Here is a 15,178-nt window from a genome sequence, read left to right as displayed (position 1 = left end):
TGCAGCCTATGAACATCCTCCATAGACTGTATTACACTACACAGTTTGGTGTCATCTGCAAAAATAGACACAGTGCTATTAATTCCTACCTCTATATCATTAATAAATATATTAAATAGTAGTGGGCCAAGCACAGAACCCTGGGGTACACCACTCATAACTGGTGACCATTCCGAGTAGGAATCATTGACCACAACTCTCTGGATACGATCCTTCAGCCAGTTTTCAGTCCAATTGCAAATGATTTCTGCCAAACCAATAGCCCTAATTTTACCCATCAGGCGTCTATGAGGGACAGTGTCAAATGCCTTTGCAAAGTCCAAGAACACAATATCCACAGCTGCTCCTCCATCCAGACACCTGCTCACCTCTTCATAGAAGCAGATAAGGTTAGTTTGACAACTTCTATTCTTAGTAAACCCATGCTGGCTGTCACTTATTATACTATTTGATGTCACATACTCCAGTATGTAGTCTTTTACCAACCCTTCCAATACTTTCCCCACAATGGAAGTTAAGCTTACAGGCCTGTAATTGCCAGGCGAAGTTCTAGAGCCCTTTTTATATATTGGCACCACATTTGCCTTGCGCCAGTCACTTGGCACCACACCAGACATTACAGAATCCCTGAAGATTTTAGCCAGCGGTACAGCAATAACAGAACTGAGTTCTTTAAGAACTCTGGGGTGTAACCCATCTGGTCCAGGAGCTTTGTACACATTGATTTTATTGAGCTTAGATTGGATAATGTCTACATTTAGCCAGCCTAGTATATCACAGGATCCATGACCCGCACTGGCACCACCCAAGTCAGAAGTTCTCTCTTCTATTGTATAAACGGAGCTAAAAAACCTATTAAGTATCTCCGCCTTCTCCTGGTCTCCAGTCACCGATGCCCCATTTTCAGAATAAAGGGGTCCAACCTGTTGTGACCCATTTTTTTTGCATTGATATACCTAAAAAATTTCTTGGGATTTGTTTTGCTATCTTTAGCCACCTGTCTTTCATTTTGTATTTTGGCTGATTTGATTTCTTTTTTACAGATTTTGGTAAGTTTTTTATAAGTATTGAAAGCCTCAGGTGACCCGTCAGATTTATATTTTTTAAATGCCCTCTTTTTCTCATTAATTGCCCTTTTAACTGTAGCTGTAAGCCACGCGGGGTGTAATCTAGCCCGTCTATACTTGTTACCTATTGGAATAAATTTAGAAGTATAAAAACCCAGGATAGATTTGAATTTCTCCCATTTAACATTAGTATCACCATGTGACAGTATCTGATCCCAGTCTATATCCTGTATTGCAGCCCTGAATTTTTGGAAATTAGCCCTCTTAAAATTCAAAGTTTTCGATTTTCCCACCTGTTTCTGCTTTTTAAAGTTTAAGAGGAAAATAATTATATTATGATCGCTGTTCCCAAGGGGTTCCCGGATACTGACATTTTGGACAATCTCCTCGTTGTTAGAAATCACAAGGTCCAACAATGCATCACCTCTTGTGGGATCTTCTACAAGCTGCACCATAAAATTATCCTGAAGAATGTTCATAAAATGTCTCCCCTTCATAGATGAAGACGAGCCCTGACCCCAATTTATATTTGGAAAGTTAAAGTCTCCCATTATCACTACGGTCCCCTCCTGTGCAGCCCGCTCCATCTGTTTATATAGGTGACCCTCTATTTCCTCAGAGATGTTAGGGGGTCTATAAATTACACCAAAAATAATTTTTTCAAAGCTCTCTTGGCTTTGAATTTCAACCCACAAAGTTTCAGCCTCCTCACACTCTGAGACCACTGACTCATTCACAATCGCTTTTAAGTCTCTTCTGACATACAGACATACACCACCTCCCCTCCTATTTGCCCTGTCTTTCCGAAAGAGTGTAAAACCTTGAATATTAACAACCCAATCATGCGATGCATCGAGCCATGTCTCTGCTACACCAACAACATCTAACTGTTCCTCTAATATCAGAGCCTCAAGCTCGCCCATTTTGCCTGAGATACTTCTGGCATTTGTGAACATACAATTTAATTTTCCACAGTTATTTATCTGATTTAAAGTAATTTTACTGGCACATATATCCTCACCACTGTTCTGCAACTTGTGGATCTCCTTATCCACTGCCTTAGGCCCCCATACACAGCCCACATCACCACCCACCAACATAACCTGCCCCCTCTCTGACCTGTCTACCCCTTCAGTGTCTTCCTTTTCCTCCTCCCCCGAGCCTAGTTTAAATACTCCGCCACCCCTGCTAGGATCTTCTCCCCCAGCACAGCAGCCCCCCTTCCACTTAGGTGCAAGTTATCTGCAGAAAACAGCTTGTACCCCAGTGAAAAGTCAGCCCAATGCTCTAGGAACCCAAATCCCTCTGCTCTACACCAGGATCTGAGCCATGCATTTAACTCCCTGAGCTCCCGCTGTGTGCTCTGTGTAGCGCATGGCACAGGTAGGATTCCGGAGAATACTACCTTGGAGGTCCTTTCCTTAAGCTTTGAACCTAGTTCTTTAAAATTATTCTTCAGGCTCCTCCACCTACCATCTATTCTGTCATTGGTACCAACATGGACCACGACAGCTGGGTCATCCCCAGCCCCTCCCAGTAATTTATCCACCCTTTCCACCACATGCCGAACCCTGGCACCAGGGAGACAGCAAACCATTCGGTTGAGGCGGTCTTGGCGACAAATTATTCTATCCGTCTTCCTGATTATAGAGTCCCCTACAACCACTAGCTGCCTTGGCTTACCTGCACTCCCATCCACCCTACTACTAGCTGGTCTGCTCCCCCGGCTGTGAGGGAGAGCAGGATCCGCTAGTTTGATTAACTAGTTTGGTAAGGTGAGCAAAAAATGAAAAAGATAAGGTGTTTTAGTTGCTAGAATACAAAGGTAGTGATTTGGCCTTAAAGGATTAGAGATAGAAAAATGTTTTCTGTATAAAAATAGAGACTGAAAGAAATATTGCCAAGGAAAGTAAAAATATACCCAAATTATTCTTCAAATATATGTGGATAAAAACTAAAAACAGAGAGTGTGGGCCCTCTGAGCAATAAACTAGAGGGAGATGAGGAAAAGGACAAATTATTGAATGCCTGTTCTATGTTTAACCCAATGGCTCCCATCATTCCATGCCGGATCTTTGTGTGTACTCCATGGTGAAAGCTCCCCTGCGATATTCCTTCCGTGTTGCCATGTTACCTGAGTCCCTCCTTGTTGCTGTGTTCCTGTGTCCGGTGTGCCTGTCCTCCTGTTCCCACCTGCCTGGACCTCCCGTTGCTGACCCCGGATTTGGACTTGACCTTGCATCTCTGCCGCCTGCCCTGACCTTCTGCTTGGACCTGACCACGAGACTGTCTTCCGCTAAGGAACCTCGACCTCGGCTGCCACCGCGGGCTAGTCGCACCTGTGAAACGACCTGGCGGTATCCTGTCGCAGGAAATCTCATCTGTCTCATATCTCTTTTTCTATGTGTTAGACACTAGTAGAATGTACAGAATGTAAATGAAAGTGTATATAACCCTGTACCCTGATAATCTAAGCCCATTCATCTCAAAAAACTTGATGGATCATTAAGTGTCTGCTTAGAGAGTCCCCGCCCACACTTACACTGCCCACACTGGAATCTTACACTGACCATCTCTGAGGAGCTAAGACAGAAAGAAAACTGAATAAAATAGTAAGGTGTCAAAAATTATCTTTGTTGTGTGAACATCTCGTGCCCTTCCATGTGGCGCAGTGTCCCCCCAGCCCATACTCACCTCTCCTGGCTCCTGGCACTGCTCTGGTCTCATCCAGGCCACGATCCTTCTGCTGGTCTAAGCCGCGCCCATACCAGCTTACTAGGACGCGTGCGTCGGCTCCTTAGGATTTAAAGGGCCAGCATCCCCCTGATTGGCAGTGGCTAATCAGGCTCGCCCTTATAATCCAGCACCTCCCTTCACTCACTGCTGGATCTTCAAGTCATTTCCCTGAAGTGAAAGCCCTCCTGTGTTTCCTAGTGTTCCAGCGTTCCCAGCATTCCCAGGATTCCTCTGTGTGTCTGTACTCCAGAGTTCCTCCGAGTTCCTATATTCCTATGGCAGTCCTGCATTCCTGTGACCATCCTGCATTCTTGTGGCAACCCTGCATTCCTGTGGTGGTCCTGCATTCCTGTGGCAGCACTGCAATCCTGTGGGGGTGCTGCATTCCTGTGGCAGTCCTCCATTCCTGTGGTGATCCTGCATTCCTGTGGCGGTCTTGCATTCTTGTGGCGGTCCTGCCATCCTGCCGAGGTTCTGCCATCCTGAGGTCTGTTCCTGTGTCCAGCTCCAATGGTCTGTCGTGTGGTTCCTGTCCCATCCTGTGGTTCCTACTCCGGTGATCCGTCCCTGTGGTTCCTGTGCTATCCTGTGGTTCCTGTTTCTTGCTTCCCTACCTTGGCTGCCCCCGCAGGCCCAGTCACACCCGTGGAATGACCTGGTGGCACCCCGCCGCAGCAGGACCATCTCGCTTTGCGGAGGGCTCTGGCGAAGACCAGGAACCACTTAGACTCCGGTCTCGGGTTGCGGCTAGTACCATCATCCCCCAGAGGGTCCTCAGACTCTTCCCATAGAGACTTTTCCCCACACTTGTCCCCACAGGTGTTATAGTAATATCCGGCCAAGATCATGAATCATGCCAAAGCCATGGACAGTGTCAAGGATCAATATCAGCTACTGGCAGATTCCCAGCAGAAGAGATTGCTGTCAAAAAACAACTTCCTAGACAAACTCATTGCAACTCCTCCTCCTGTTGCCCCAGTCACCCCGCCATGTTTCCCGGCAGTAGAGTCTGGACCCGAATTTGTTTTGCCTAACAAATTTGATGGCAACCCCAATTTGTGCAGGAGCTTTGTTTCCCAGTGCTCGCTGCACATTGAAGTAATGTCGTCCCAGTTCGCCACCGAACGCTCTAAGGTGGCATTTATCTTTTGTTTGCTATCCGGAGAAGCCCTGGCCTGGGATACTCCTCTGTGGGATAGTGGTTACCAGGTCAGAGCTACCCTTACCAGGTTCTTGGCATAAATCTTGTCCGTGTTTTTAAAATTCATCTCGTAACTGCAGGATTACGGCCCCCTATCTGTTTTCGATACTCCATGCCTTCTTCAATTCATTATAACCTTCCATCTACCACTTCACAGACACAGGAAACTGAATATGGTAAATATAAATATGTGAATATGGGACAAATGTAAAACTTTAACAAAACTTTATGATCGGTCACAGTACAAGAATTACAGTTTCTTAGAGATAGAAGCAAAAATGTGATGGATATATATTTGTTAATTTTATTGGAGGTTCATGGGTTAATTTCATCAGTTCTATCAGTATCTTCTTCAGATTCTAGTTCAGTTGATGTTTCTTCTCTTTCCTGTCCCTTTAATAAGCAAAACAGAATTATTTATAATTAAAGAAAAAAAGATGTAAAAAAAAGTAATCTTATGCATACATAATCTTTAGAACATTACGTATCCTGACAGTTTTCACGTGAATAGAATGTCTTGCCAAATTCAATACTTGTCTTGTATGAAGTGTAATCTATCTATTAATATTGGGATCAAATTAGGCAACAAAATTCACATGTAACATTTTTCTGTTTTCAAGGTGCAGGTATATATGTTGTTTTAATAATTTTGTATTTATACTGTAGGAGGAGACGGCCTGACTTCCACATGTTCATTTTTTGGAAACCAAAATAAAAAGTATAATGGAAAGATATTCTGCACAAACTCTTGGTTCTGGCTAACAAATACTGATGGAAAATACTGTCCAAAATAAATGAAACAATTTTCACACTGAATTATTCTGCTCAAAATTTCAAAACTGTCGTTTGAAAAAGGCATTTCAGTTCTAACAGAAATCATGAATTTTGCCCTGAAAGTGACCATCATCTACACACTAATTCTACTGTGCTTTCTATAATGAAAAGGATTCCTGACACCAATATGGGCTACACAATATTAGGCCAGAATCATTACGGAACAGAAAAGAAGTATTCACAGAATATTGAAATAAAGTTGTATTGCAGTACCTTGTGTGAATGGTCAGACTCCCTAGGGTTCAAACACCCTATAGGGCCATAAATATATTAAGAAAATACACTCAAAAAAAGGTGGAAAAAAGGCACCCATTTTGGACCGGTAGCGAGGGTCCAAGAAGGTGGAGAGCCAAAAGTCATCCCTATGCCGAATGTTGACTATTCTGCTGTTACTAGTTAGGCAAAGCAGCATGCTGCAGGCCATCTGCGCAAGTTACTCTGAGGGACTCCCGGCCTCCATCTCCACTGTATACTGCCACGGTGCTTCTGGGTCATCAGCCTCGTCTTCTACCTCCTCTGGATGCTCCTGCTCCTCCTCTCCTGTCACCTGAGTAGAAAAACTACTAATTTCCCCAGACTCTGCTTGTGCTCCAATGTCCTCCTCCAGTTCAGCCCCCAGTGGGTTCATGTGGCCATGAGATGTAGTCGCCACTTTTCTAGTGCCCTGACCAGACAGATTTTGCAGTATCTGTTCCAAGACATGAAGCAGTGGAATGACGTTATCCATCCCATATTCCTGACACCCTGGACCCTGGAAAAAATCACTCCACCAACTATGTGGATCTGACACAGATTTCTTGATATCTACTATAGTAACAAAAAAGAATTGAAACTTGGGGAATACAGAACCCCAAAAACGGACACCCTGGAATTTGAGCAAAAATCACTCCATCATCTATGTGGATTTGACATGGATTTTTTTATATCAACTTTAACAATAAAAAAGAATTGAAATATGGGGTATACAGATACCCAAAACGGACACCCTTGGCGTTGAGCAAAAATCACTCCATCAGCTACTGAGTACAAGCAACTAGACGCTAGAGACTGCACATGCAGTACGAAATGACGGGATTGCACATGGCCGTCTGTTTTTATAGGGCTGTGACATCACATAAGCCTGCCGGTCGCTGATTGGCTTACATGCCTGCACATGTGATCGAGGGTGTTCCTATCTTCTTCCCAGAGTTCTCTGCCCCATGTAACACGTTGTGCTTGCGGCCATTTTGCTAATATGGGGGGGATTTGTTCCTACAAATTACCGTAAACTTTGGATTTGCAGGACCAAAGTTTTACTGAAATTCTAAACGTATTCCACTTCATTAGAATTGATAATTATAGTCATGAAAATAGCCAAGGATATAGATGAGAAAAACCTTTTAATGCAAAAAGATTTTTACAGCTTTCATGTATGTCAAAGAATGGTTAATTCCTATGCACTGGGCTCCCCCCTTAGGGTGGCTGTAGACTTAGGGGAGATTTAGCTATTTATTTATAAAGATATTGGAATCATCACTAAGTGGGTACCCTGACCCTGCATGGTATGCTGACACATTATTTAGACAACACTTTAAGATGGGTCCACATGTGGCACAATAATTATTTTAATTACTTAAATGACAAAGGGAATAATAACTTAATAAAAAATTAAACCACATTGTAAGTGAGATTGAGCCCCTCTAATGAACACTTGTAGGGTTAGTTTTAGTCAGGGACAGTGTTAGGGGACGGGAAACTGGGCACTTGCCCAGGCCCCCATGTCCTACCTAAAGGGTTCTCTGCGTTTGGACTTTTGTGGGCAGAGGATGTATTGCTCTTTTAATACCACTTGGTTGAATGCCTGGGTGAAGATGCTTATCATCTATCTCCTGTTCATCTATCTCCTATCTATAATCAATACTTCTATCATTCGATCTTCTATCTCTCTTCTACTGTATTTATGTATCCCTCATATCTATCTTCTACTTTATATTTATGTATATATATATATATATATATATATATATATATATATACATATATATATATAGCATCTATCTATAAATGTATGTCATCTTTTATATTTTTCATTTCTCATCAATCTACCTATCATCTGTCTGTCTCCTATAAAATTATCCTACAGTCCTATATTACAGATTGCTGGATGTGACTGTTCATAAAATAGTTTTATTATGGGGTCCCACTTTTAGTTTTGCGCAGAGCCCTACTTTGTCTAAAACTGGCTCTGGTTTTAGTGCTCTAGAAAGGCTCAAAGAGCTTCATCAATCACATGGGGTTAGGAACACTGATTCATTACTCACTAAATGCTCATCTGAGTCCAATCCTTGTGATGATTCAGTTTCATGTTTGCCAGAAGAATTCCACAATCTTGCACCTGGAATAGAATAATGGTAATAATGTGAACCCATTGTGTATTTCCATTTTCTTCTGAACTGTGTTTTTAGGTTTTTCAAGAATGAATTTACTTGAGTCTATCTAGCCCTCCACATTTCTTTAAATATTTCTCCTACAATATATAATTTAAAGTTCTATCACAGCATTAAAACTGATGTTATCCTTATATTTATTGCCCATGGCTATCAATGGATTTTGCTGCCGTGTAACAGCCAGCATACACCATTCATGTAGTCTGTTTCACTTCTAAGATATTGCAGTCACTTCCATTTACTGTTCGTGAAGTTACTCACATGAAAAAACAGATCTATTGTTCTTGATTGCCACAATAATCTACACAACCCCCGACAACACAGATCCAGCAGGTTATTGTGGAAATTAGGGGCCTATCAGAGCTGTACACTCCCAAGATACAGTGGGGCAGATTTATCAAGCTGTCTGAAATGCAGAATATTTCTAGTTCCCCATGGCAACCAATCACAGCTTTCATCTTATTTTAAAGGAAAGCTGTGATTGGTTGCCATGGGCAACTAGAAATATTCTGACTTTCAGGCAGCTTGATAAATCTGCCCCAATGTTTTGACAGTAAGTGTTTCAAGCTATTCAATTTGCGATCCAAATGATAGACCTTTAAACTCTTAATGCCAATGCGACTTTTCACCGTCCAGACAGAGCTTTTTTAAAAATCTGACATATATCACTATAACCGGTTGTAATTTTGGAACACTTTAACATGGCCAAGTGATTTTAAGACTGTTTTCTTTTAACACATTATAATAATTGTGAAAAATTTGGGTGATATGCTGCATTTATGAAAAAAAAGTCTTTATACACTTTATAGCAGTGGTGGCGAACCTATGGCACGGGTGCCAGAGGCGGCACTCCGAGCTCTTTCTGTGGGTACCCGGGCCATCACCCCAGCACACCACACAGGACTCAAAGAGTTTTCCTGTAGTTCCAAGCAACTTAAATGATAATATTTTAAAGTGACTTACTTGGCTACTTGGGACTGTAGGAATAGGGAGAATGTGTAGACAGGGCTTTCTACTGTGTTGGTGTCCTCAAGAGGCCAGTAAGATTGAACATTGTTGAAGAACAGGGAGCAATAAGATACTGCTCTAATTTTGGTTTGCACCTAGCTATAAATGAAGGGGATTTGGGTTTGCAGTTTGGACACTCGGTCGCTAAAAGGTTTGCCATCACTGCTGTATTAGCATCCAAACATAATAATAAACATTTGCTATATGTCTGCTTTATCTTTTTCAGATTTTCACATAAAGGTACATACAATAGAAAACTCCCATATTTTAAGGCATCATTCACACGAACATGTGATTTTTCCAGTCCCATATTTCCGTGCCTTATGAGACTGTATATACGTGACATTTTTCATCCGTATGCAGCACATATTTGACCCATATTTATACATCCCTATGGGCATATGGAACTGGAAAAAAAACTGGGCAGTATACGGTACAGTGCAAAGAATGGCAATGTAAATGGTTGGATGTATTGTCTCTATCTTTTCCCGTGTGTGCCGCTGTGTCTGCACTGTTTTTTATGGGCGGGTCATCTCCCGGGCTGCAGCCTGGCGGGCTTACGGATGTGTAAATGTATCCTTATTTTGTTTTTACAGCCCACAGGCCAGTTATATAGTTTGTTTAATTATTACATGATTACATGTAATGTGAATTAATTTAGTATGTAAGTTTGACTGCAGCCCATATCCTGTTCTGATACTTTAACCCCTAGGTGCACCAGGACGTTATAGTACGTATAGTACGTCCCTGCGGGTAGATACTTCCTGCACCGGGACATGCTGCAACTTCCTGCTTCTGGCACCGGCTCACGAACGGACCCGGCACCAGAAGCAGTAACTGTCAGCTGTCTATCATAGCTGACACCACGCGCTAACACCCACGATCAGAGCCGACTCTGTTCGTGAGTGTTAACCCCTTACAAGCCGCAGTCAAGAATGACCGCGGTGTGCGTAAGGGTGTTCCCCCTATGGATCGGATCCCGCGTGCCGCTTACCGGGGGATCCGATCCACTTCTGGGCAGCCCCGAGGTTTGCTGAGTGCCCCGGGGCTGCCCAATGTCCTGAGCAGTCAGACCCCTTCCGATCAGAGCATCGCTGGTTCAAGTTCAAGTATGGAAAAGTTAAAAAAATTTAAAAACACTAAAGTTTACACATTAGAATAAATAAAAAATAAATATATAAAAATATAAGCCCCTAAAATGTCACTTTCCCATAAAAACACTTAATAAAGTATAAAAAACCACAAAAAAATATATGCTCTAAAAAGTGATAAAAAAATGTTCCGCACTCTTCTCGCAAAACAAAGACCCTAACCCGATTTGTCAGCCAAAAAAAAAAAGGTCTGCATATGAAAAGATGCTGATGCTAAAATAAACAAGATTTTCTCCAAATCAGTTTTTGTGAGGTTGAAAAGTAAAAAAGTTATGCATATGAAAAATGGTGATGGTAAAAACATTTTGCCAAATTACTTTTTATTCAGTAAAAATGGGAAAATCGTAATCGTAGCGACCCATAGAATAAAAATAATATACTATTTTTATGGTATGGTAAAAAAACACAAAAAAATCTTCCTAAAAATTGATGATTTTCATTTCCTCCACCAACAAAGAGTTAATAAAATCTCACCAATTAGCTATAGATACCCCAAAATTACATACCAGAAAAGTGCATCTCATGTGGCAAAAGAAAAAAGGCCCCTATAGGTCCACATTAAAAAAAGAAAAAAAATTATAGCCTGTGCAATTTGACAATGCAAATCTGTTGTAGATGGCACCTCCTTCCATTCTATGCCCGGCCGTGCTCCCATACAGCAGGATACCACTACATCCGTAGCGTAACAACCGCCGTAGCAGCCGTAGCGGTTGCTACGGGGCCCGTGAGGTTAAGGGGCCCGGGGATGCACGGACTCCATTCAGTTTCCCTTCAGTGTCGGTGCCTGCCGGATCATGCCCCCGGGCCCCTACCTCTGTGTCCGCTCCTAAACCCGCCCCCTCGTGAGCCACCTGCCCCCTGCACAGGGAGACCGAAGGTGACTACCTAGCCCCACCCCCCCGACCCCAGGTGACCGTCCGCCTATCCCGCTGCATGCTGGCACAGGTGGCCGCTGACAGAGCGGATTGATGCCCCTCCTCCTCACTCTACAGCCCGCATGGGCTAACAAGTACCCGCCGACTCCTGCACTCCCCCCACCCCCAGCGCAGCATAATAAGCAACCACCTGACTCCCCCAGTGTGACAACCCCCCCCCCCCCCCCCCCGCGGCTGAACAAGCACCCGGCACCTGCCCGAACGACCACGGCCCCCGGCGGCTGAACAAGCACCCGGCACCTGCCAGAACCACAACGACCCCCCCCCCCCCGCGGACAAACAAGCACCCACCTGAACACCAGCCTGAAGCCACGGCCCGGTCATCACCCATACAGCCCCAAAGCGTCTGATAAGGTAAGTATATACTTATGTATTTATCTTTGTGTATATATGTGTATATATCTGTGTATATATGTATATACTGTGTATATACTGTGTATTTATGCATATATCTGTGTATATATGTATATACTGTGTATATACTGTGTATATATGCATATATCTGTGTATATTTGTATATACTGTGTATATATGCATATATCTGTGTATATTTGTATATACTGTGTATATATTGTGTATATATGCATATATCTGTGTATATTTGTATATACTGTGTATATACTGTGTATATATGCATATATCTGTGTATATTTGTATATACTGTGTATATACTATGTATATACTGTGTATATATGCATATATCTGTGTGTATTTGTATATACTGTGTATATACTGTGTATATATGCATATATCTGTGTATATTTGTATATACTGTGTATATACTCTGTATATATGCATATATCTGTGTATATTTGTATATACTGTGTATATACTCTGTATATATGCATATATCTGTGTATATTTGTATATACTGTGTATATACTCTGTATATATGCATATATCTGTGTATATTTGTATATACTGTGTATATACTCTGTATATATGCATATATCTGTGTATATTTGTATATACTCTGTATATATGCATATATCTGTGTATATTTGTATATACTCTGTATATATGCATATATCTGTGTATATTTGTATATACTGTGTGTATATATGCATATATCTGTGTATAATCACGAAAATAGGCAGCACTCCAAGACGTCCAGCATTAGGTGAAAAAAATGTTCTTCTTTTTATGCTGCATGTATGTGTATATATGGTCAGTGTATACTGTAAGTGTGTTTAATATATATATATATATATATATATATAGTATATAATGTGTATGCAGTATATGTGATGTTTATATTCAGTATGTGTGTATATACTTTATGAGTTTGTATATATAGTGTAACAGAGTGCATAAATGTGTGTGTGTATAAGTGTATACTTGTATGTATATAGGTGTGAATATACGAGTGTAGAAATTTATATGTGTGTATATAAATGTACGTATATAGGAGTGTATAAATGTGTGTAGTTGTATAAACATGTATAAGGGTACATTCACAAGTACGTGTGAGGGACGTATATCTGGCTGCAAATTTGCTGCTGGATATACATCCCTCACAGGCATCTATAGTGCTTCGGTACAGTGAGTACAACGAGTACTCACTGTTTTGAGCCATGTCCACAAAAGAGATGGAGCCTGATCTATCTATGGCCGTAACAACGACCATGCGGCTCTATTCTCTATGGAGAGTGGAGGGGTGAGCCGCGATCACCTCTCCAGCACTCCAGACATGTGCCTGCCAGGCTATAGCCAGGCGGGCATATGTTTATGTGAATGCCGCCTAAATATTTATATATTTTTTTATGGGGAAGGCGGCCCCATGCAGAAATCTGCTATGGGGCCCAGCCTCTCTTAGTTACGCCTCTGCACTACATATGGTATATCACTGTACTCGGGAGAAATTGAAAAATGGGGCTGCATCCTAAAGGACAAAATAGGCCATAGGGGTTAATATTGTATCCTGGCACAAGGACTGTCGTATTTGGCACTTTGGTGTTTTTACAATGAAATCTAGTCATGTAAATATTGCAATTTAATGAAATATTAATAAAAATTGCTCATTTTAAAATATTTGTTGACTCTTGAAGGGTTATTCCCATTTTGGCAAATTAATGTTATTGTATCTATTATAAAAACGTATCTAGAAAACCGTGAGGAATTGATACAGAAAGTATACTGGAAAGTTGTATAACTTTTTATATTCAATACAATAACATTCATTTCCTGAAATGGGAATACCCCTTTAACTGTGGTTGTGTTCTATCCATACAAAATGTGCAACGGCTAAGCAATATGAAAATTGATATTATTCTACAAAAACATCATTTTAATGCAAAATAAGTTATTCTTAGCTTGGTCATTTAGCCTGCCTTGGGTTCAGGTCTTAGGTGGTTCTACTAAATAGACACATAAGAGGCTCTTCATAAGTGGCAGTGTGTCCACGACTGGTGCTTGCTGGTGTTAAACGCTGCTGGAAAAATCACCAGCGGCATCTTAATCTATGTGTCCGCATGGGCCTACTGGGAGCGATCACTACAAATAACATTGTTCCCCCTTTGCCCTGCTGTGTTCCGAAAATGCACTTTATGCCCACATCTAAGACATAAAGTGAGTTTTCCCTAGTACCACTCTTTTATATAATGTCAGGCACACAACATGGTGCCGAAGGAAACCAGAGTTATTTGACAGTTTTGTTTTAAAGGAAATCTACCATTTGATTTCATGCATTATGAACCAAACATACTTTCAAAATGCCATAGCTACACTGATGCAGAAACATATCATGTTTAATCCCTGAGTGGTTTTGCTGAAAAAACATATAAAATTAAGGACCTTGGGAAAGTTGGGTTGCATGCTGCTTGCCGTTCATAAACACATTACATGGAGTTTCCTGAACTGTCCAGGACTAATCACCTGAGCTGGATGATTTATACACAGCAGCTAGGGGATGGTGCAGCGATTGATTACTTCTGCCTGTCGGGCACAACACAGTGACTACATCATTCTCTGAAGCAGTGCAAGAGGGGAAGTGCCGAGCCAGGCACAGGAGTGACAGAGCCTCATTATCCTGAACCACTCAGCTCTGGGATTAAATAAGATATGTTTCTGCGTCAGTGTAGCTACAACATTCTCAAGGTATGTTTGGTTCATAATGCATGAAATCCAATGTTAGATTTCCTTTAAGACACCATGCTGCTTTTGTGAAGCCTTTGAAAAGTGACCCATTATGGAAACTTCCATATCCCTTCAAGGATTTCACCAAAGAATATACTGAGAATACAAATCCTACTATTTTTACATTATATTTCAAGAAATGAAGGTATGACAAATGGGCAATATAAGCTGCACAAAATACATTGGGTGAGGCAAACCCCCCACCATTTTGTCACTAACCTCAGGGTCAGTGGGTGTCCAGGTGAGTCAGTTTTGGTGCCTTTTCCATTAGATGTCATTTATCCCAGCATATATATTTCTTATACATCACTATAGCCATGGTCGCATTAAAGAATTTAGTGGTTTTACAGTTTTGCCTTGTCACATTGTACAGGCTATAACATTTTCTGTTGATGTGAAAACTTGAGGGCTTATTTTTGTGGGATGAGATGCATCTTTCAGATTCATCATTTTGGGTAGTCTATAACTTGTTGATGAGATTTTATTAACTTTTTCCAGTTGGAGAACAATCAAATCATCAATTCTTTATTCACTGTACCTTAAATATGTATGTTATCTTTGTTATACAGCAAGGAGGGATACCTCATTTATATAATGTTTTATATATTTGCCTAATTTTGCTATAACTTAGACAAAATTGGAGAATTCAAGTAATGTGTTTACTCATTCAGGGCTTAGTTTTGTA

General features: G+C 41.3%; 1 protein-coding gene across 11 annotated transcripts in view; it reads right to left on the bottom strand.

Moving 5' to 3' along the window:
• Window positions 1-5,212: 5,212 nt before the first annotated feature.
• Window positions 5,213-15,178, bottom strand: part of C8H2orf80 (chromosome 8 C2orf80 homolog) — a 98,434-nt gene continuing 88,468 nt past the window's right edge. For all 11 annotated transcript variants that reach the window (XM_072121021.1, XM_072121015.1, XM_072121011.1 and 8 more), the window contains 2 exons: window positions 8,139-8,212; window positions 5,213-5,397 (listed from right to left, as the gene is read on the bottom strand). In XM_072121021.1, the coding sequence (XP_071977122.1) occupies window positions 5,320-5,397; window positions 8,139-8,212 (152 nt within the window). In that variant the 3' untranslated portion in view covers window positions 5,213-5,319. The remainder of the gene's footprint in view (window positions 5,398-8,138; window positions 8,213-15,178) is intronic.

The sequence above is a fragment of the Engystomops pustulosus genome, chromosome 8 (genome assembly GCF_040894005.1).
Source record: "Engystomops pustulosus chromosome 8, aEngPut4.maternal, whole genome shotgun sequence".
Lineage (NCBI taxonomy): Eukaryota > Metazoa > Chordata > Amphibia > Anura > Leptodactylidae > Engystomops > Engystomops pustulosus.
The sequence above is the reverse complement of the archived record's forward strand: the minus strand, read 5'-3'. Positions and strand labels throughout refer to the sequence as shown.